General features: G+C 29.0%; 2 protein-coding genes across 2 annotated transcripts; one reads left to right on the top strand and one right to left on the bottom strand.

Annotated features, from left to right (window-relative positions):
* Positions 1 to 308: 308 nt before the first annotated feature.
* K444DRAFT_606362 (uncharacterized protein) lies at positions 309 to 1,556 on the bottom strand. Its single transcript, XM_024878973.1, has one exon. It carries the CDS (start codon positions 1,432 to 1,434, stop codon positions 463 to 465), a length of 972 nt encoding a protein of 323 aa, XP_024744320.1. The 5' UTR covers positions 1,435 to 1,556; the 3' UTR covers positions 309 to 462.
* A 1,647-nt stretch (positions 1,557 to 3,203) lies between these two features.
* On the top strand, positions 3,204 to 3,960 carry K444DRAFT_658473 (uncharacterized protein; the record flags this gene model as incomplete). Its single annotated transcript, XM_024886262.1, has 2 exons — positions 3,204 to 3,545; positions 3,602 to 3,960. The coding sequence occupies 2 exons, from the start codon at positions 3,204 to 3,206 to the stop codon at positions 3,785 to 3,787; spliced, it is 528 nt and encodes a 175-aa protein (XP_024744321.1). The 3' UTR covers positions 3,788 to 3,960.
* Between the last annotated feature and the right edge of the window lie 19,187 nt (positions 3,961 to 23,147).

Consider the following 23,147-nt stretch of genomic DNA (forward strand, 5'->3'; position numbering starts at 1 on the left):
GTTAGATATTAAAGATAACAACTAATTAAATCTATAATAGTACACCTTTCGTTCTTGCGGATTCTAACAAATACTCAACTAAGAGAAGAGTATTGTAGAAATAGTAAAAGAGACGTCCCGAACTTCGAAGGCTAGACAAAGTGTAATTAGCTAAGAAATGGGAAGCAAAGATCGCGTGAAGAGATTCTCAGGGTGTTCGAGTGAGCTGGGTAAGTCAAGGCGATTATTAAGGCCCGAGCAAGAACGGCATGCCTACCGGTTTAATGCGAAGCACGAGAGAGAGCGATTTGGTTCATAAATATTCATGCATTAAATTATCTATTAAGCCCCCGATGACATCAATATTAGTCCCGGGCCAAGAATCAGAAAATCCACCCACTGTGGACATAAACACCCTAGACCCAGCAATCCCAACGCACATGACGAACAGAAGTTTCTGGCTTGGGCCATTCCATCCTTTTCTTACAATAACAGAGCAGCAGCGGCGAGGGCAAGTATACCGAAGGAGTTGGTGGCGTAGTTGAGATCGGCAGCACCAGTATACGTCCCCAACGTTGACGATGTCGTCTTGGTCAAGGCTCCAGTGCCAGAGACTGTGCTGGATTTTGTCGTGTTTAGAGAGGTTGATGTGCATGTAGGAGTCACGCTAGTGTACTTCACACCTGATCTGGTTAGAGAGGGGCCTGTCTTGGTGCTTGAGCTAGTTGTATTGGAACTCGAGTAGGATGTAGTGGAGCTCGAGGAGGCTGTGATGGAGAGCGGGGAGGATGTGGTGGAGCTTGAAGACGTTGTGGTGGAGATCAAGGAGGATGTGGTTGAGCTTGAGGACGTTGTGGAGCTTGAGGACGTTGTGCTGGAGCTCGAGGAGGTTATAGCATTGGTGCAATTGTTGGAGGCGAAAGCCGCGACACCCTCTGCTAATGCTGCCTCAAAAGGGGCAGCCAACGAAGCAGCAAGGGCTTGAGCAGCCGCAGGAACCAGAGCGACGATGGCGTTGATGAGGGCCTGGGAGGCTGTCTGTATGCCGGTCACTTGGGAGTTGATATCTTGGCAAAGTCCGTTCGCTTCGAATGCTGATTTCATCGCAATCAGATCTTTGACGAGTGATTTGCCCAGAGCCTGCAAGGCGGTTACGGGGGCTGCTAAGGTTATTGCATTATTGAGGGTGAGATTACCGCTCCCCGTTACGGTTGTTGTTCCGCTCTCGATGGTAGCTTGTAGAGCGGCAGAATCGCTATCAATTGTGGAAGAGTCGCTAGTGAAGGCATTGACAGCTGAGTCAAGTGTAGAGATCCCGGATCCAACCGCAAGTAGGATATTGGTGATGGTAGGCACGTCTCGTTCAACGAGTGTAGGCTCACGGTCGAGGACGATGGGTTCGGCAGCGATGCCGAGAACTAAGGTAATGAATGGCAGGGCGATTGTGAACCTCATATTGATACGTTCCGGTCGGTAAGAAATCGATGTCTTGTAAGAGTCAACTGAGCAATTTGTGCAAGTGAGCGAGGACTTTTCGAAAATCTTGAAAGAAAGTCTTGAAAGAAAGTGTGAAAAGAAGGTCTTGAGGGAAGGACTGATGATACTAGAGATATGAAGACCCTCAACAGTATTAAAGACGGAGGCTTGGTTTCCTTCACATGCTGCTTGCCATGGGTTCATGACTACCGTCAACGTGAAATTGAAATGCGTCGCAAGCCTCGGTCTCTACTGTGCCATATTTGAAATTAAGCATGAAAAACCAACCCATTCAACATCTGTGGGGCCCCGCTTTGGCGTTTCCCTGGGCTTTGAAAATTGCGTAATAAAATTGAACAATTTTAAAGTGAAGATTCTAGCTTCGATATGATCTCTAAAATCTGATTGCTGATTGGTTGCCCACCTTGTCCCCGAATGCAAGGAAGAGGGAGGTGTCTGTGCGGACCTCGACGTTTCTTCAGCTTAAGGTTTTAATAAGCCCTCAACTTATAAGACGACGGGTGTGGTTCTACTTCTGGATGGTGTTGCAGGTACTCCGTACGAGCGCGAATAAATGGTGATTGAATTTGCCCAATGACAGGCCAAGAAGAGATTTCCTGACCATTTTATGGGCGAACCCAGTCGGATTTTCGACTTTATTTGGACTCGCCTAACATCTGGCCCCTGTATGAACGGAAGTAGAATCGGATTATGCGGCCCCGGCTGCCTTTTCCGGCTCGGTCCCGGCTCCCGGGCGGACACCTCTCTGGCCAACTCAATACAACGAAGAACGGGGTTCCGGGGGGGGGGTCAACTCGAAAGTACTCGGTAAACAATGTCACCATTCTTGGCCCTGATCTCGCCACAGTTGACTATCCAGAGACGTTATATACAGATACAGTAAAAGTGGACCAGAACACGACGTCATACCTCGGGGATAAACTTTAGAAGAATCCAAATTATAAAAAAAAAAAAGTCTTTGTAGCTCATTTCCCACGACGACATAGGGGGGTTGTGGAGAAAAGGCCAGATTTGGACAGCGCATTAGAAGGACCTGCATTGCTCGGATAAATCCGAGCAGCCCTGCACGGTGTCAGGGGTAAAGATGGGGAAGCGTGAGGGTAAAATAGACCCGTGACGAACATGGGAACAAGGCGTTTGCATGTGTTGCACTCCGGCGCTTGATGATATTCCCAACATCTATACCTCTTGCTTTCGATTGTGAGTCTGTGAGAAATACTATTCCCACCCCTCCCCCCCTCCCCAAATGCTGCTAGCGGACTCCACCGCCATTTTTCGATGAGACTCGACTTCTGAGTGGTTCGAAGACCTGGTCTGAGATCTTGGGAACCTGGCCAGCCACCACACAGGGCAAGAACTGGTCCAGATGACATGCTGAGGGTGCACGTAGAAGGTTCGTGAAGGCTTTCTGCCCTGGAAGTGGCTCTCAGCTCGCTTGAAAGGCACTTTCTCACTGGTTAATTACCCTGGTTCCTACCGCAGCAATACCCAAAAAGCTATGCGCTTACAATTATGTACGGAGCCACAGTGCTGAGGAGGTCATATCTGGTTACAACCTACCTCGGCTCCATGTGTACCATGTGGGATCTGTCCAAGTTTCTTGACTATAAAGGAAGACTGAAAATCTAAGTTGTCTCCCCTCTTAACTCTTTTTTAAACCAGTCTTCACTCTTGATAACTTACCAAATATATTTTCCACAACAGTCTCCTGCTTGAGCCAGTTCAAAATGATCCAAATCAAGAGCATCATCACCGCCGTGCTCGGTCTAACTGTTGCAACATGTACTCCTATCGTACAGCGATCGGCGGCAACAGTTTTAACTGATCTCGCAACCATTGGTACCGATCTTTCCACCCTGACCACTGCCGTCCAAAGCTATGCAGGAGGATTGACCGATGCTTTGGTCATTGCAACCGACGAGACCACTCTGGACACGGCCATTAACCAGGCAACCACCGACGCAACCGCCGCAACTAGCTTTTCAGCCTCTGATAGCACTAGTGTCGTCGCCGCCGTTGCATCGCTAGCTCCTAAGATTACGACCGGGCTCAGTGCTTTGGCTTCCAAGGTATTTTGCATGAATTCAAACTTGCAATTCGTTAGATGCTCACTACCAAATTTTAGGAGAGCCTCTTTGCTGCCTCTGGCCTTGATAGCCTTGTCCTGAGTCTCTTGCAGACCCTACAAACCGATACCGATGCGCTTGGTGCTGCTCTTCAGGCAAAGGCTCAGTCCACTGATGTTGCGACCCTCAAGAGTTACCAGACACAGATCGATGCTGGATTTGCGTCCGTTATCGCCGTGTATTAGCACATGCAACTCGATAGTACTTTAGGACCATATAGCTATGCCCTGGAGGAAAGGGCGCACTGTCTGACGGAACGGAAGTGGAGGCAAAGAGGCGTGAGACTTTGTTTGGATCTCGGATGTAGTGTAAATGTTCTTTCTCCCTAATTGAACGTTACTTCTTGTGGGATAGCCAGATGTCATCTGTTCACTCAATTTCCCTTTATCTAAAAGCATTGTTGACATGGCGAATGCCTTTATGGCGCGAGCCTATAATTCTTGACGTCGGGTCCTCTCGACAGGCTTTTCTTTGCTGCCCGTATGAAATAAACACCTCAGACGTCGTCGAAAGCAGCGGGTCAGGCAAGCGAGCCTACACCAGAAGCAGGAGCGCTAAACTTAAAGAGACAGCGCACCTGATCACAGTTCCCGTTAAAGTTACCATTATTCACGAACCATAAAGGCAACTCTGAAAAAGGAGGTCTGAAGATCTACACCCTACATCTTCTAACCCAATTCTGTGACATTAAGCTCTGTCCAGTCCGCATTCCTGCTCCTCTAAACTAGCCAGAGGGCTAATTCTGGGAGTTCTAAGCCTTATTTCTATTGCTTAAAGCAATTTTTTTTGGGGGCGAAGTGAATCGCGTATTTCTACAGGGCTTTCTCTAGTAGATGAGATCCTGAAATATAGCCTGGAGTATTATATAGAGTGTAATTTAATATAATTATTATTTATATTTATCCTTATATTATATAAGAGTGCTACAAAAGCTGCTAGTATAGCGTTCGCTTATCCTTAAGCCAGGAATCTTAATTTTAGTGCCAAAAAAAAATTAAATATAGTAATTATTGGGAAGGTTACGTGAAATTGAAATCTATACCCTAGTTTAGACAGGTTAGTTTAATATTTAATAATTGCTCTTTATTCTAGCGCGTTTTTTTAAATATTAAGAGGTATTAAAATAGCCTAATAATATTTCCTTTTACGCCCTATTATCTATTAGTAATAGTTAATTTGATTATAGGCAAGATAATCTACTACTACCCAAAGTCAGGTGATTTAGAGAGTTTTGGCTAATAATACCTTATTCTGTCTTATATAGCTAGCCCAGATTTTGGGTTTAATTTTACGTAATAGATTCTATACGGGAATTGATTTGATATTATATTTCCTAATATTATTATATTCAAGTTTAATTGAGATTTGGGTATATATAATTTTGCTATAGGAATTATTCTCTAGTAAAAGGCTTGCTATAATAACTACTAGAATAATACTGTTTCTCAGAAACTTTAAACGTTAATTAGAAATATCTTAATAAGGGCTTATATATATATTATTATAGTTATAAGTATTTAGCTAAGGGCAGTTTTAGTATAAAAGACTAATATTTTTATTTATTCTTTTTATATAATATTTAAAGTAATACTTTTTTTCAGATTTCTAAAAAGCTATAGCTTGCCTTAATACTATATAAATATTTAATAGCTATTATTTCTATTATCCTAAAATATAATATAGCTAAAATATATATATATAAGGGTATATATATTCTATACTTAATATCTATATTAAGGGGGGTTTTAGAGAAGGAAAGGGTTATTACTTCTTGGCTATTATAAAGATCTTTCTGGTATTACTATTACTCTAGCTATATATATCTGAAATCTAGTATTAGTATTTATATAGACCTATAGGCAGTTAGTAGCTCTAATTCGAGCTATACGGAGAGCTTTACCCTAATCTATAACCTGAATATATCTAGCTAATATATCCTTAATATACTATTCTGCCTTTCTAAGTACTTTCCAAATAGTAGTAACCTTATTAGGGTGGATTAGCGGCTTATTCTAGAACTATTCCAGAATATATAGGGGAATTATACTTTATCTAATATTACTATAGCGGGAATAAAAGCCTGGAGCATTAATTATATAGGGAGGTAGTAGAGAATTAATAGAGGTAATTTCTATTATATTAGTAATGAATTCTATGGGATTAGAAGCCGGGTTAAGAGGAGAGCCAGGTATAGGACTTCGAGTTATAGGAGAGAATCGAGTATTGGGAGATCTAGAACAAGTTCGATTACTGCTAAGAATATTCCTGTTTATAATTTCTAATACTTCTAGAGGCTAGTTAGCTATAACCGAAGGTTAATGGCAAGGGAATAATATATAGCTACGGATATTATAGTAAGAAGTCGGTAATAGTAAAGGAGGAGAAGAGGGGCCAAAAAATATAGTATAGTAGTCTATATCTATTAGAGTTGGCTCTCTAGTTAGGGCGGGGCTTAGTACAGCTATAGCTAGTATTTAATTTCCCGGTCTTACTAGAGTATTACTACTATAGTAGTCTATATTTATTAGAGTTAGCTTCCTATTTAGAGCTAGGCTTAGCGAAGCTATAGCTAGCGTTTGATTTCCCGGACCCGCTAGGGTATTGCCCCTATAGTTACCTGGAGAATATACTAGAGAATTACTACTATAGCTACTTGGTATATAGGCTAGAGAATTGCCGCTATAGCTACTTAGTATATATACCGGAGAATTACTACTATAGCTACTCGGTATATATACTAGGGAGCTACTACTACTTAGAAATATAGGTATAAAGTTAGGGCTAGCTTTGTATTCTATATTACTATAATCTTAGCAAGGCGATATGTTATAAATATTAGAAAGATCTTAGTATGGAATAATAGAAGGAGAAGAGGAAATATTTAGTAGTATATTCAAGGTAAAGGGTTAAGGACTAGAAGTTAGAGATCCAGATCAGGGGCTACGGTATTTACTTGCCTATTTGAGAGGAGTAATATAAGGAGGTCTGACTTATAGGCATTATTTAGAAGGGCTTAAAGACGCTATCTAATTATCTCTGGAATTGGGCCAGAATTACTATAGCTTTGGAGAAGTACCGGAGGTATTTAGAGTAGCTATAGGAGAAGCGGGAGGTGGCTATAAAGTGCGAAAGTTTGGTAGAGGGATAGGAGGGCCAGGAATAACCGGGTTTCGATATCCTAGGGGAGGAACGGAACTAATAACTATAGGAGCTAGGTATAGGGCTCGGAGAATGGGAGGTCCGGAAGAACTGCCTATAACTCTGTAATTATTACTATATCTGTATTACTCGGATTAGTACTAGTAATTAATATAACTATAGAAGATAGATATTCCGTCTTATATATTACCTGCTAGGAAAATAATATATTTAAAGATATAGGTGCGGCTATTACTCTTATAGCTATATCTAATAGCTATATTACCTCTTATATATATAAGGATTATATAAATATACTTAACTTATATAGGAACAGGGTTAAGCTAGTAATAATCTCTAGGAATAATCTGGTTACTATATAAAGAATAATTAAAGAATCGGAGGTTTATATAGCGGACTGGTATTGCGAGAAGGACTTGAATCTTGCTTGGTAGTGCCATTTTAGTAATAAGAAAACAAGAAGGCTTTATAAGTATAATTAGTATATATATTTAATATTATTAAGTTATAGAAAACTTATAGTAAAGAGATATAATAATATATGAATGCTACGGTAGCTTGGTCTAATACTAAAGTATACTAGAGCAAGTATTAGCCTCAGAATCTATAATTCTGGTATTCTAGGGTAAGGGTAAACTTATAGTAAGGAGAGGTAATAATATACGGATACTATAGCGGCTTGGTCTAGTACTAAAGTGCGCTGGAGCAAGTATTAGCCTCAGAATCTATAATTCTGGTATTCTGGGATAAGAGTAAACTTATAATAAGAAGAGGTAATAAAGTACAGGTAGTTGGGTTAATATTGTTTTTTAAAGGAGGTTATAAGAGATAGAGGCCTGTTTATATATATTTAAAGTAATAATTTATAGCCGTTTAATATTTGAGAAGAGTACTAGTATTATTATAAGCTTTTATAGCCAAATCTGGAAGGCGTCTTCTATTTTCTCTTTAATATTATAAAGAAATAGGGAATCTTAAACTTATAAAAGATATTATAGGAATAGAATTAGTATTAAAGTAGTTATTTTAGGGCAGGGTGGCATATATATTACTATCTGAATAATTTATTTACTTCGGAAATTAAGCCTTTATAATATTTAGAATTATAAAGCGGAAAAAATATAGAATATATTAAAGGTAAGAACTATATATTTAAATATTAAGATTAAGATTTAAGTTAATTTATTAGTATAGATTAATATTATAGAAGGGTGAGCTATAGTAATATTAAGCTATAGTAATACTATATAAAAAAAGATATAAAGATTCTGGATTTAAGATATAGATATTTCTTGTAATTTAGATATAATATAAAGCGGAAGTAATTTCTGAGTAATATTTCCGATTCCAGAAATCCTACCGAAAGTAGAGATAAGAAGTATATAATATTTAAGGGAATATAGTTCCTCTTTTTCTTATAGATATTTATTCTTATATAGTAATAATTTCTACTAAATATATTATATATATTTTACTAGTTACTTATTATTAAGGCAAGAGATTTTCTGGCCTAATTAATAATTCAGATTATTTTAATAAGCCAGATAACTATAGTATTTTTCTATTTCTTATTAGTTAGAGATATTAGATAAAAGTATTACTATTAAACTCTATTTTACTATTATATTCTTTTAAAACTAAATGAAATATATTTATTTTATTATATTTAAGCTCTTATAATATAAGATAAAAGTAGTATTATATAATATATTAGATCCTGAAATATTAAGCTATAGTTTATTTACTAGTTTTAGGTAGTAAGTTAATTTACTTTTTTACTTATATATAAATAATAGATAGTAGATAAGATATAAGCTTGTAAATAGAAGCCTATTTTTTATATACTTCTTATTAATAGATCTATTTCCTTTATTATTCTCTGAAAACCTACTATAAGAAAAGGAAATAATATAAGAACGGAAGGATAGCTTCTTAATATATTTACTTGAGACCTTATAGAAAGTGGCCTTTTTCTTAGTCGGAGCCTTATTAAAGTTACTACCGGTATTCTCCTTACTATTATCTTCTTTATCCTTTATTTTCTTAGCTAGTACCTTAGATTTTATAGGATTTTAACTCTTCTTAATAGTACTATTTCCGGCTATAATATTAGCTTAGTTCTAATTTGGATTCTTAAATATATAGTTAAAGTATATAGAGATAGCTTTATTTATAATAGTAAGGGTTCTATAAGATATTTAAATAGTATCTTACTTAAAGCTCTCAAATTACTAAACTTGCTACTTGTTATTCTAGCCATCTATATTTAATAATAGTCTCCGGATCTGCTTTAATAGTATTAAAGTTTAAGTAGGTAATATAGAGTTTTTCTAGAGTAATTACTTAATTTAATATTATATAAGCTTGCTTATTTATAAATATATTCTCGTTTAGAGATATTATAACTAATTTAAGAGAAAGGCCTTATACTTTATATATTATAAGAGCAAATATATTTAAAATAGATAGTTAGTAATATTAATATTTAACTCTATTTATTATAAAAGAAGTAGTTATATAATATAAAATAAGGATCTAGTATAAGTTTTAAGTTAGTAAGTTATTATAGGCTATATAGATACTATAAAATTAATACTATAGGGGATATATTCCCTATAATAATTAAGGAATTAGTAAATTACTAATCTTATATATAGAATTTATAGAGTATATCTAAATATTCTCTTTTATTAGAAAAGCTACCTTAATATCTCTATTTTCTAGAAAGCCTATAATAATACTAAAAGAGCTATTTATAATATTTTTTAATATAAGTATACCGTTTATAAGAAATATAATCTTAGTATCTATTTTATAGGTAATAATAGATAGGAAGTTTGTTTTCTTTTTAAAGATTCTCGTCTATAAAGCTATAGATAGATACTTATTATTTTCGAAGTCTTAGATATAAAAGATAATATTAGTATAATTAGATAATAGGTTATTAAAAGCTAGTTAATTAAGCTTTTTAGCTTTATTCTTTAAAAAATATAGATATATTATTATTTATATACTAGCTATAAAATTATATTACTACTAGTACTCTATTAAAAGCTGTTTTATATTATTATCTATAATTCCGAATTGGATCTTATTAAGTATATTAAAGAATTAATAATTAGTCTAGTACTAAAGTTCTCGGAGGAAGATAGAATAAAAGAAGTACTATATAGCTGCCTCTTATACTTTTAAGCTATTAACTAGTAGTAGCTAGAGAAGATCTCTAAATATAATAAAATATAATTCTTTAAATAGCTTAGAGCTTTTTTTAAGCTTTATAAAGATTATAGATATATAGTTAAATAAAAGTTTATTTACTATAGAGATCTTATTAAGTATTAAAACTTTAATTTACTTTAATTCCTCTATCTTAGCTTTATTATACCTTAATAAGGTATAGTAGTACTATCTAGCTTCTAAAAAGATAAAGAGAGAAAAGTAAATTATATTACTATTAATATTATATATAGTAATATTAGTTGAAGTAAGTAAGAGGCACTTATTATAAGAAGAGTTATACTAGTACTAAATTGCTTTAAGAAGATATAATTTCCCTATTTCTTCTAGCCCTATAATAAAGAAGTATTTCCTATTATTAGAAGAAGCTAGAATATTCTATATAATAGTTATATAGGTTCGGTACTACTCTCTAGCTAAAGTTATAGCTGCTATATTTATAAGACCAGGAACTATTATTATATTTAATTGGGCTAGTTACTATAATATTAGATTCTAGAAATTAACTAGTAGAGTTTCTGTAATTTGCTATATTATTTTAAGGTATTTATTACTAATTACTAGATAACCGCTAAGTTCTCGTTTATTATATTTCTATAGTAAGGCTTAAAAGAGGGTAGAATTAAGAGTAAAGAGACGCTTTCGGTAGATCTTTAAGGTTCCAAGAATCTTCTTATTAGAATACTAGAAATAGAGATAGAGCAAGTAGTATAGGAAGAAGCTCTTGCTATTATATAGACGCTAATATAGGGTACGGATTAGCTTAGTCTTATTTCTTTAGTAAATCTAATAGCTTTAGATATCTTGAAAACCTGGTTAAGGGCCTTCCTAATTTATAATTCTCTTTTTAGTAACTTTATAGTATTAAAAATACCTGAAGTATATTAAATCCTTATAGGCTTTCGAATAGCTAAAGTACTTCTCTAAGGTATTAGGAAAGTACGGGTTATCTGAATTCTATATAATCTAGTATATAGATCTTACTATTAAGTTTTATATATTTGGAAGTACTATTAGTAAGAAAATTAATAATATTATATACCGTACTATATCTAAGCCGAGACCTATAATAATCTGCTCTATAGATTTCATATAGCAAGTAAGAATATAGAAATTTATATATATATATCTATTCGGATTTACTAGTAGTAAATTAGATTCTACTTTAGTAATATATTTTATTATATATATTATAAGATAGATATTAGTAATATATTATATATTGAGATAATTCTTCTATAGAAATAGAAGTTCTATATTATATAATAATATATAAATATCCCTTTTAGTTTACTTATATATATATCTTTTATTACCTTAATAGTAATAGATATATTAAGTAATATTATAAGGAAAGTTTTTCTTATACTTACTGCTTTAGCTAGCTCTAAGTTCTCTATAGATATATATCTTATATTTATAAACTTAATATTATATTATAAAATAATAAAGCTCGGGCTTAATATTAGAATCTGGGATATCTGCTCTAATAAACTTTTCCCTAATTATTTGCGGAATTATCTTAGAAATCTATAATATTATATATAAATATATTACTTTCTATAATTAGAACTCTATTTTTATAACTATTTCTTTTAGATTACTAAATTATACTACTAGTATTTTCCAAAACTTGGTTTTTAGGTAATATATTCTCTTATAATAAAGGTATATTACTTTCTAAGGAAAATTAGAGGGCATTTATTATTATTAGTAAGGGAGCTAATTAATAAACTCTAGCTATCTAGTTATTACTATTAATATAAAGATTTTCAAAGATATAAAGCAAGCAGATATACTATAAAGTAATACTATAAATACTATTATACTATATTATTTACTATAGTATATATATAAAAAAAGAAGAATAATTTATCTCTTATTAAATATTAAGGTAATAAAAAGCGAGGAGAGCCCAAATACTTGTAGTATAGTATTAATTATAGCTTTTTTCTTATAATAGTATTTTTTACTAGTATATATAAATTCAGGAATAATATTTGTAATTATCTTATTAATAATACTATATATTTTATACTAGCTTTATTAAAGAAGCTCAAATTATAGAAGGCGGCTATTAATAGCTTAATAAGTCTTATTATTAATTATCCGATTATTATTTTATTAAATATATTAAGCCTCTATTTCTTAATATATAAATCTAGGCCAGTAATAATTTTAACGAAATACTAAATTAATGGAGTTAAGTTTTATTACTATATTTATAAATTGAGTAAACTCTCGATATCTATTCTCTTCTACTAGCTACTTAATTTATTAGCCTTATCTATATAAATACAGGTAAGAGAAAAGAAAAACCTCTATATTAGAATCTATATAAAAGAGCTCGGAGAGGTTTCTAGCCCTATAAGAATTAGTTACTTGTCTAAGGGTAATATAGTCGAATCTAAAGTCTTTATTATAGGTTTATAGATTATATCTTATTAAATTTATTATAAAGTCTGGTCTGTTTTATAGACGGTACTTATTTTAATACTTCTGAATTAATTAAAGAAGTAGAAGCGGATCTATTACTTGAATATTTATATGAATATTATTCTATTAAAAAACTGAGTTATATTCTATAAGCTAGTATTAGTATTATTTAAGCTTAGTAAGGTTATAGTTCTAATTATAGTAATTATATCTAGACATTTCTAGCTATATTTTTAAAATACTAGAATAAAGCGTAATTACTCTAAAATTCTATATTTTTAAAATACTAGAATAAAGCATAATTACTCTAAAATTCTATATTTTATAAGCTATATATCTAGTTAAGATATAGTAGTTAAAAGGTATAGTTTTGAGATTATAGCTAGAGATATAGCCGAGATTACTATTAAGTTGAAATAAAGAAAGGAACTTTATTAACTAGGGTTCTAAGATTATAATATATATTAGATATAGGCTAATATCTACTAGATTTCTTGGTTTCTATATATATTTGGTATAGAGTATAATAAATAAATCTGGAATATAAATCCCAAATACTTAAATAATACTATAGATATAATTCTGGACTAAACTCTATTATTTTTAATAGTATAATAAAAGAAGTATATTATATTTAATATAAAGCTTATTAGGAAATTCCCGGTTCTAGTATATCTTAAAGCTCTAAAGCTTTTATAGAAAGCCTGGCTGTTTTTCTATAGGTATTTATATATAGTTACTATTTTTTATTATATTTTATCTGGCTAAATAGAAGTATCTAAAAGAGTAAAAGTCCGAATTATTAGAGTAATTAGAAGTATTATAGTAATAGTTTTACTAGTAATAAGTAAGGGTAGAAGTATTAACCTCAATTATAATTTTATTAATTATATAGTAAGAAGCTAGAAGGTTGAAATTTGTAGTATTATTAATTTGCTTATTAATAGCCTATATACTAAATAGTATTGAATTCTCTTAAACTAAGAATATTAAAGGCTAGCGGAAAAAATAAAGATACTATTTCTAGTCTTCCGTAATAATATTATAGCTATAGAATTATATAGGTAATATATTTATTTGAGTTATTAGATATTATAGAAAGTAATCTATAGTAAAAGAGGCCTGTAGTATTAATACTATAGTAGTTAAAAAGAGTAAATTATATATAGTATAATAATAGAATAGATTAATAAGAATAATACTAAAAGATCTAAGTAAAACAGGAAATAAAATTAGTAAGTATATAAAGAAAGCCTAAATAGAGGTTAAGTAAATATAAAGAGAAAAAGAGAAAATATAAGGAAAACTCAAATAATAATTAGCTAAAGTATAAAACTAATAAGGAAACTAATTTATAAAAATCTAATATCTATAGATATTTCTTATTATTTCTATTATTAGAGATATGAATTATATCTTAATTAGTATTATCTATAGCTCTAGTATTAAGGAATTAAAGGGCAGCCGCCTTAATAGTATATTTATAGATTTATTTTAGTTTTCTAGCTAGTAGGTAATTAGATTCTATATAGCGCTTTTCTTTAGTTAATTCGAACGGAGAGATTATTTCTCGAAGAAATTGCGAGAAAGAAAGATCCTTAATATCTAAAAAGTTATTTAGTTAGTAAGTTAGTACCGGTAGTATTAAAAGTTTCTTTATAGTTAATATACTAGTTATAGGAGTTATAAATACTAATATTCTAGTATACGGAATTACTAGAGAGAAGCTAGAAACCTGTAATATCTATAAGGAGAATATAGGTATTAATATAGTAAGAAATGAACTTTATATAGAATATATTATTACTAGTTATTACTATTGCTATAGAGAATACTAAGAGGCAGATAGTTATTACTAAGGTTACTTGTATTATAGAGGGGGGCCAAATTAAGATTAGATTAGGCTAGAATACTATATAGAAAAGGGCCTAGCTAGTACTAGAGATAGTAATATAGTTAATAATACTTCTAGTATCTGAAATTAATTATTTTATAGTATAACTAGTATACTAGAGAATGGAATTAGGGCTTTATCTTTTGGCTTTATATTACGGTATTAAATACTATTTCTGGCTGGGCGCTATAGTTTAGATATTATACTCTCGGTATAATTAGTAGAATTAAAGGAAATATATATTAGCTTAATATAGGAGCCGTTTTTTATTAGGCTAAAAGAGAATATATATTTCTCTTTAATAAAGAAGTAGCTACCGGACCGGGTTTTCTAAGAGCCTAAAATTGCCTTAAATAGATTATTAGTTACTAGAGTAAAGTAGGTTTACTTATTTATATATATTATAGTTATCTTAACTAATTTATAGAGAGCCAAATCTATAATAGAATCTAAGTAATATTTAAATATATAAACTTCAAATTTATAGCTCTTAATTCCGGTATCTTTATTAATAAGGGAAATATCTAGAAGCTTAGTAATACCTGTAATTCTTAACTAGTAAACTAAAAGCTTAGATAAGAGGTATTTAATAATATAATTATATATAAACTAGTAGTAAAAAATCTATTAATTACTTTATTATAGTTAAAGTATTAAAATATTACTTATAAGGGGCTAGTTAATATAATTATTATTTAGTAGTAGTCGGACCAAACCAAATATAATATAAGATTTACTAGATATTATATAGTCTTTAAAGAAGAAGATTTATATATAGTATTACTCTCTAGTTTATTTACTAAAGTTCCCCTTAAGAAATATATATATAGTATTAGTTAAAGCGGAATATTCAATTAGTTTTATATAAAGTATACTTATAATAAGTAAGAACTATAATACTATAATAAAAGTAAAAGTATTATTAATTATTAGAAAAGAAGAAAAATATAAATTTACTAAAAAATATTAAGAAATTAAAGTATATAGTAGATATAAAGAATACTAGAGGGTAATATAGTTATTATAGCTTTACTAATAGTAAATAGAGAGATAGTTGAGGTTACTAAGCTTATTAAGTAAGGGAGTATTATATAGTAATATATATATATATATATCTTTCTATTAACTAGCTTATTATATAAATACTATTAGGCTTTCTTATCTGAAATATAAACGTGTTTTTTACTAAAAATAGAATAATATATATTTATAAAAGGAAATTAGTAGCTATAAAGGAAGTAAAGAAGCTAGAATCTTATAATAAAGCTAATATAAATTACTTTAAATATTTAGTTAGAAGGTTTAGTAATATTATATTAATAATAATTATAGATAGCTATATATTAGAAATAATTAAAAGAGAAAGTAGATATATTACCCGAAGTTATATTCTATATAAACTACTATAATTATTATACTAAATAATTTAATAGGGGCTAAGCGGATATTATAGAAGAATATTATAGGGACTTACTTTAAGCTATAGTATAAGAATATAATATAAGTTAATAATAAATTTCCTGAAATTATATTTTTATTAAGAAATATAAGTAGAGTAGTTTAAGTATCTATTTAAAGCTAGAAGAATAAGGTTAAAGAGATATTATAGAAAAATTATTAAGCCAAATTTAGTATAAAATAATATAATTTAATAGAAAGTATAGAGAAATATTAGGTTTCTAAATAACTTATTATAACTAGAGGCTTAAGAAAGTCTAGAGAAAGAGCCAGAACTATAAGGGCAGTTATTATATTATATAGTAAGAATATAATAAAAGATATAATTTAGCGGGAAATATAGACTAAAATTAAATACCCGAATATCTTATTATAGCTAAATATCTAGAAGAGTCCGAATAAGTTACTAAAATATATAGAAGTAGGAATTATATTATATAATAAGAATATAGTAAGGGAATATAATTATAATATCGGAATTCTAATATATAAGCTATATATACTTAGTATTAAATCGGAATATTTCCTAATATAAAAGAAATATAGAAGTCAGAAATATAAGTATTTAGGGATTAAAATATATAATATAAGGTAATTAGAATAAATATAAGTTATATCTAATTATCTGAAATACTATAGCTAACTATAAAGTAATATTAAATAGTATTTCTTTTCTAGAGAAATATATTAAGAGATAAAGTTAATAAGAAGTAAAAAAGCTATAATTAGAAAATAGTCTATAAAATAATATTAGGAAAGTAGCTAATATATAAGAAGTATACTAGAAGTAAAGATCTAATTTTTAGTAGATATATTATAAGAATTCGGAAATATGAATTAAGGGGAAAAAAGAATTAAATTAATAATAATAAATTAAAAGAAGCTGAATTATAATATTTAGGGAAAAGAGAAAGTAGGAAAAGAAGGTTAAATCTAATTAGAACTAAAAATAAGGAAATTAGTTTCGCAAAACTAAATATATTAGAAGGCTAGAGATTAGTATAGGCTATAAGCTATAGGGTAGTTCCCCCTATAACTTTAGCTCAAAAGCCCTATAAGATAGATTAAAATATAAACTTATAAAGTTTTAAAGAAAATATTAAATGAAATAAGTTATTATTCTTTATTATTTAAATTATAGTATAATTTAGTAAATTCAAGTTATTACTATTCTTTCTTTTAATATTATTAGTTAGTAAAAAGTAGCTTATATAATAGCGCTAATAGCTCTAGTATATATTTTAAGCTTATTTCTAGAATAATATCTTGTAAGATATATAATAGTAGGGTAATATATAAGTAATTAAGGTAAATAAGCTATAAAGTAATACTTATAAGTATAACTAATTCCAAGAATTAATTCTAATAAAAGACTAATTAATGCCTCTCTTTAAAGCTAGAAGCGTCTCCCTATATATTTCCTAGTATTTAGCCAGATATATAAAGCCCTTTATTTAATTAGGAAATCCCATATAATTTATATAATTCCGGTTATAAGCTATACCCAAAATAGGAAACTAGATTTATAATATCTAATACCTATTTATATACTATTATATATATCTATTATATTAATTCCCTCTCTAGGCCCTTGTCCCTAAAAGGCCTAAGAAAACTGCAAATAGCTTTATAAATATTTCCCTAAAACTTTTCTGGCTACTAGCTTTCCCTAAAAACTCCCTATAATTGCCTTATTATTACGCCAGGTAATAGAGTTAAGGATATAGTTTACTAATTCTGCCTAGCTAACTTGCAAATCGCCTCTGGTAATTCCTTTTTATAAAGGTAGTATAAATATAGTATATACTATTAGATATAAAGCTTATCTAATTTCCTAATTAGTTTATAAATCCTAACTTAGCCTCTATTCGTAAATAAATTATTACTTTATAGGCCTAAGAGCTTGGAAAAGTTAATCCGATTTTCTGGTTTATTTATAAATTCCTTTTTTGGAAATTTCTAGGTATTTCTAGTATAAAGCCGGTTCCGAATTTGTAATTACTATTTGGGAAGAGAATATTATAAAAAGGCCTTCCTTTTTCTACTAACTAACCTTTCTTTTCTTTAATTATAATACTATATCTAGCTTTTTCTTATCTCTTGCCTTTCTTTTCCAAGCCTTCTTTAAGCCTTCTTTAAGCTTCTTTTAAGCTTTCTTTAAGCTTTCTTTAAGCTTCTTTCTAATTCCTTCTTTTACTTCTTTATTTACTAAAATAAATCCTTCTCTTAGTATTTATTAGCCTATTACTAACTATTTGGCTAATGCTTTTATATCCTTAATTCGCCCTTACTATCTTTAATATTTCAAGAATATTACTAAGTTTTCTGACCTTATTTATATTAAGAGTAATAACCGCTCGATATATAATTACTACTACTTTAAAAATAAGAAATATAATTCTATAAGTTATAAATTCCTTCTTTTATTCCCTATTCTAATACTATTTAAGGTTCCTTAAATATATATAGTATAGTTAAACTGCCTTCTCTAAGCTATTAATATATATAAGTATCTTACTTAACTTTTGCCTAAAAGAGAAAAGGCTATTATAGCCCTTTATTTATACTAAACTATATATACTTCTTATATTAAAGCTATTATTCGAGGCTAACGAATTCCTCTAATAATCTAAGGAATAAATCAAGTAATTCTTACTAGCTTGGCATAAGTATAAAGTACTCTTAAAGGTATAATTAATATCTTTTAGTATTAAGTAAGCTTATTTCTTTCTTATTTCTTACTAATAACTAATAGCTTTCTGGGCTAATTTACTATCTATTTCTCGAGAGAATTCTAATAAGGATAATAATAAGGATAATAAAGAGTAGTTATAAGAATAAGATATTTATAGGATATAGAAATTAAAGTTTTTAGAGTTTTTAATAATTTTTATATAATTTTTCTAAGAATAAATATATAGTTTTTAATAGTTTCCTAATAAAAGCATTTATCTTTTATACCTCTATTTAGCTAATAGTATTGCGATATTACTCTTTTCCAAGTATTCTTATAATTCTTGAGCTATATTCTCTAGATTACTTAGTAGTTCCCATATATTATTTACTAGTAAGTAGCTCTTCTAATAAATGAGATACTTTCTTTCTTTTTTACTTTCCCTATAGGCTATAATAAATTCCACCTCGAATTTCTCTTTGCCCTTAATCTCGACTGGCTCTAGTTCTACTATAGTACTAGCTTGCGGGTATTATAGTTTCAAGAAAGAAATATAAAAAATATTATAAATCCGATATAATAGTAGTAATTTCAAGCGGTATATCTATCTATATATTTCTATAACTTCCAGAACTTTAAAGGAGCCAAGATATCTATTTACTAGCTTTATACTAGGTTATAGCTATTAAATATTCTTTATATAAAGTATAACTTTATTATATATCTTAAACTTCTTATTAATATATTTCTTATTATAGTACTTTTTCTATATATTTACTACTTCTTATTATTACTTCTCTAGTACTTCCCGTTCTACTTAAATCTTCTATACTTTTTTCTATATTACCGGCGCTTCTTTTTCTGGAATATTATTCTTAATATATAGTTTAATACTAGAATAAAATCCGTATAATATATAAAATAAAAATATTTCTATTATTAAATATATAAAGTTATTATATATGAATTCTATAAAAGTAAGCTTTACTATCTAGTTATTCTACTAGTAACTAGTATAGTACCTCAAGTATTATTCTAGAGTTTAGTTCAGATTCTCTATTTATCTATTAATTTGCGGGTAAAATACTATACTTAGCTATTATTAAACTTTTAAGTAAAAGTATAGGCTTAACTAGAACTTGCTTATAAAAACAGATTCTCTATTAGAGATTATACCTATAGGCGTACTAAAGTCTTTAATAATATAGTATATAAATAGCTCTACTAACTCAAGAGCCAAGATCTCCTTAATAATCGGAATATATTATACTATTTTCGTATATTTATTAATAATAATAAGTATAGAATTATATATCTTACTATAAAACCTAGAAAGAGGCAGCCCTATAATAAAGTCTATAGTGATTTCTTACTATAGCTTAGAGGGAAGGGGAAATGAACTAAGTATACTATATAGTAGATATCTCTTTACCTTAGTTTATTAATATATAAAACAAGTTCTAATATAGTCTCTTATATTTTTTCTTATATTCTACTAGAAATACTTTCTCTAAAAAATCTCTAGTATCTTACTAGTACCAAAATACCTACTTGTGGAATTATTATAGTTAGCTTATAGTAATTCTTCTTTAAGTACTAGCTTATTTAGTATATAAATAGTGCCCTAATATCTTAATAACCCAGATATATTAAGTTCCTAAGTTTTAATAGCTCTAGTAAAGGTCTTTTTTGAGAGCTATTTATATTACTAGTATTATACTAATAGATTAAGCCTTTAGTACTATAATAGTAGTTTAAATAATATCTCTCTATTTTCTTTATATACTATTTTGAATCTAGCTACTTATATAGCTAGAATTCGTAGTATATACTATTTATAACTAGCTATACTAGTAATAGGCTTAAATAATAATATCTCTGGTATTACTTTATTACTAAAATAGACTTTCTCTTTAGAATTCCTTAGTATCTTACTAATTAAGAAATACTTATTTTCTCTCTTCTAGGCCTTATATTACAGCGTTATAGGAATAGTATAGCATTCTATTACTACTACCTATAGGGTTCTCTATTCTATATTCTATAGCTTATTATAAAGTATAAGTAATAAAGTATCTTCTTCTATACTTACTATAAAGTCTAGCCTTCTTAATAGCCTATTAGCGGGGTTATTATATCCCGGCTAGTATTTTAAAACAAAATTAAAAATAGCTAGCTTTTCTATCTATTTTATCTATTAACTATTTAGCTTTCTTTTAGTTATAAAGTATTTTAAGTTATTATAATCTATCTTAATAATAATAGTATACCGGATATATACTAGGTAATATTACTAAGTATAAAATACTAGAATAATAGCTAAGAGTTCAGAATTATATATCTTATATCTGCTTTTAATTATAGTTATTTTTTTTAAATAGAAAGTAATAGGGTACTACCTGGCTTCCGCCCTCTTACTAAAAAGCTAGGAAATTATACCTATAATTACGAATTCTAAAGTATCCGTTTCTATATAAATCTTTAAGGCTAAGTTAAAATAATAAAGAATTAGTACTATTATAAATATAATTTATAGCTCTCTAAAAGCTTTATTTACCTTATTTATCTAGCTAAAATAATATTATGGGTTTTTACTAGTTTTTAATAAATTAGTTAATTCTTTTACTATTCTAGAGTATTTATAGATAAACCTCTAGTAAAAGTTAGTAAAACCCAGAAATACTTAGACTTTTCGGATATTATTCTTTAGGGCCAGCTATTCCCTAATAACTATAACCTAGCTTACTTCTATTTCTATACTATCTGGGCTAATTATAAATTCCAGGAACTTTACTCTTTCTATATTAAATTCGCATTTTGCTAAGTTTATAAAAAGCTAGTATTATTATAATTACTCGAGTATATATTAGACCGCCGCTATATACTATTCTAGGTTCTCTAAATAAATCAAAATATTATCTAAATAAACTATATAAATAATATTTATAAGGCTTACTAGTATATAATTAATATATACCTGAAATATTACTGAAATATTAGAGAGTTTAAAAGGTATAATATAGTACTTAAAATATTTATAGTATATTTGAAATACCGTTTTTTACTTATTACCTTCCCGGATTTATAACTAATAGTAAGTATTCTTTAAGTCTAGCTTTATATATATCTTTACTCTATAAAGCCTATCTATTATTTTACTAATAAGTAGTAATAATATCCGGTTCTTAATAGTAATTCTATTTAGATTCCGGTAATTAATATATAGATATAGGCCGCCTTCTTTCTTTAGAATAAATATAATTAGGGTACTAGCTAGGCTAGTAAAATAATAGATCTATCTTTTCTCTAAGCTAGTATTAAGATATTCCTAAAAAACTTTAAGTTCTTTTTCTAATAAAGTATATATAGAATTATATAGTAATTAGAATTCTAGTTCTAGATCTATATAATACTCTATTATATAGTAGTTAGATAATATACCTATAGCCTTTATAGAGAATACTCGGAAAAGGTTCTAATACTTCTTGGGAAATATAGCTATTTCGTTTATAGTAATAGTAGTAATTCTTTAGCTATTTATTATAGGATAGGTAATTAATAGAAAAATATATACTTTATACTTTATTACTTTAATAAACTTCCTAGTATTTAGAACTTTAATCTTTTATAGTCGAATCTAGTATCTTTATATTATCTCCCTAAAGGAAATTAGAAAGTTAATCTAGTAAAGCTATAGGAATCCAAGTATTATATTAATATAATTTAGATTAAAATTATATAATATAAAGTATATATTAGCTTCTTTTTAGTTCTCTAGTATATCCTTAGTAATAATTCCAAGAATATAATCTCTATATAAATGGATTCTCTTTTCTTCTAGTAAGGTTAAGAGAGTTACTTTTAATATTAATGAAATACCTATATCTAAAGCTAGCCTTCTTTTTATATAATTAGCCTCTATACCCGAATTAACTAATACTCTAATTCTGTACCTATTTTTTCTTATCTTAATAGTAACCTTAATTACTATTCTTATTTCAGAGGCTATATCCTTTATAGTATAAACGAGTGTAATTATTACGGGGCGTGCCCGTTTCCCGGCTTCTTTAGTTCTAGGCACTTATATACTTTATAGCCAGACTTATTATAGTTATAGTAAGTCGATTTTTTCTAATTTGGGCAGATAGTAATATAGTAACTTTTCTTTTAATAAGTAAAGTAAATTATAACTAGTCTTATAAATTCTAATATAGGTACTATATTAGACCCCGTTATTATATCTTTACTATTCCGGTTATGCGAATCTCGTAACAGAATTATATTTCTCTTTTATTTCTTTTTATTATCTCTTTTATCTTTTCTCTAGTTTCCTTTCTTTTATTCTTTTATTAGCTTATTAGTATATTTCCGTTAAGCAGACAAGTTCAAGTTATTCTTAACTCTTATAGCCGCAGAAATAAGCTTCTCTCTTTCTTATAAAGCATTCCCTTAGTAATTAATCTCGTTCTGAATCTCCTGCCTCAAGCTATTAAATAAGTTATTCCGCTCTTGCGGCAAATTTATATATCCCAAGTTATCTAATAGGCTATTTAAGTAGAATATAAAGCTTTAGATACTCTAACCTAGCTACTATTTTGCGTCCTTAAACTTGGTGAGGGCATTATTACTATAGTTTTCCGGATTTAAGATAGAATTTTTTATAAACTTAATAAAGATCTTCTAATCT

Source organism: Hyaloscypha bicolor, assembly GCF_002865645.1.
Source record: "Hyaloscypha bicolor E unplaced genomic scaffold K444scaffold_10, whole genome shotgun sequence".
In the NCBI taxonomy this organism is placed as follows: domain Eukaryota; kingdom Fungi; phylum Ascomycota; class Leotiomycetes; order Helotiales; family Hyaloscyphaceae; genus Hyaloscypha; species Hyaloscypha bicolor.

Excerpts from the sequence above, each read along its gene's own strand:
- K444DRAFT_606362 (XM_024878973.1), bottom strand. The coding sequence starts at position 1,434 with ATGAGGTTCACAATCGCCCTGCCATTCATTACCTTAGTTCTCGGCATC.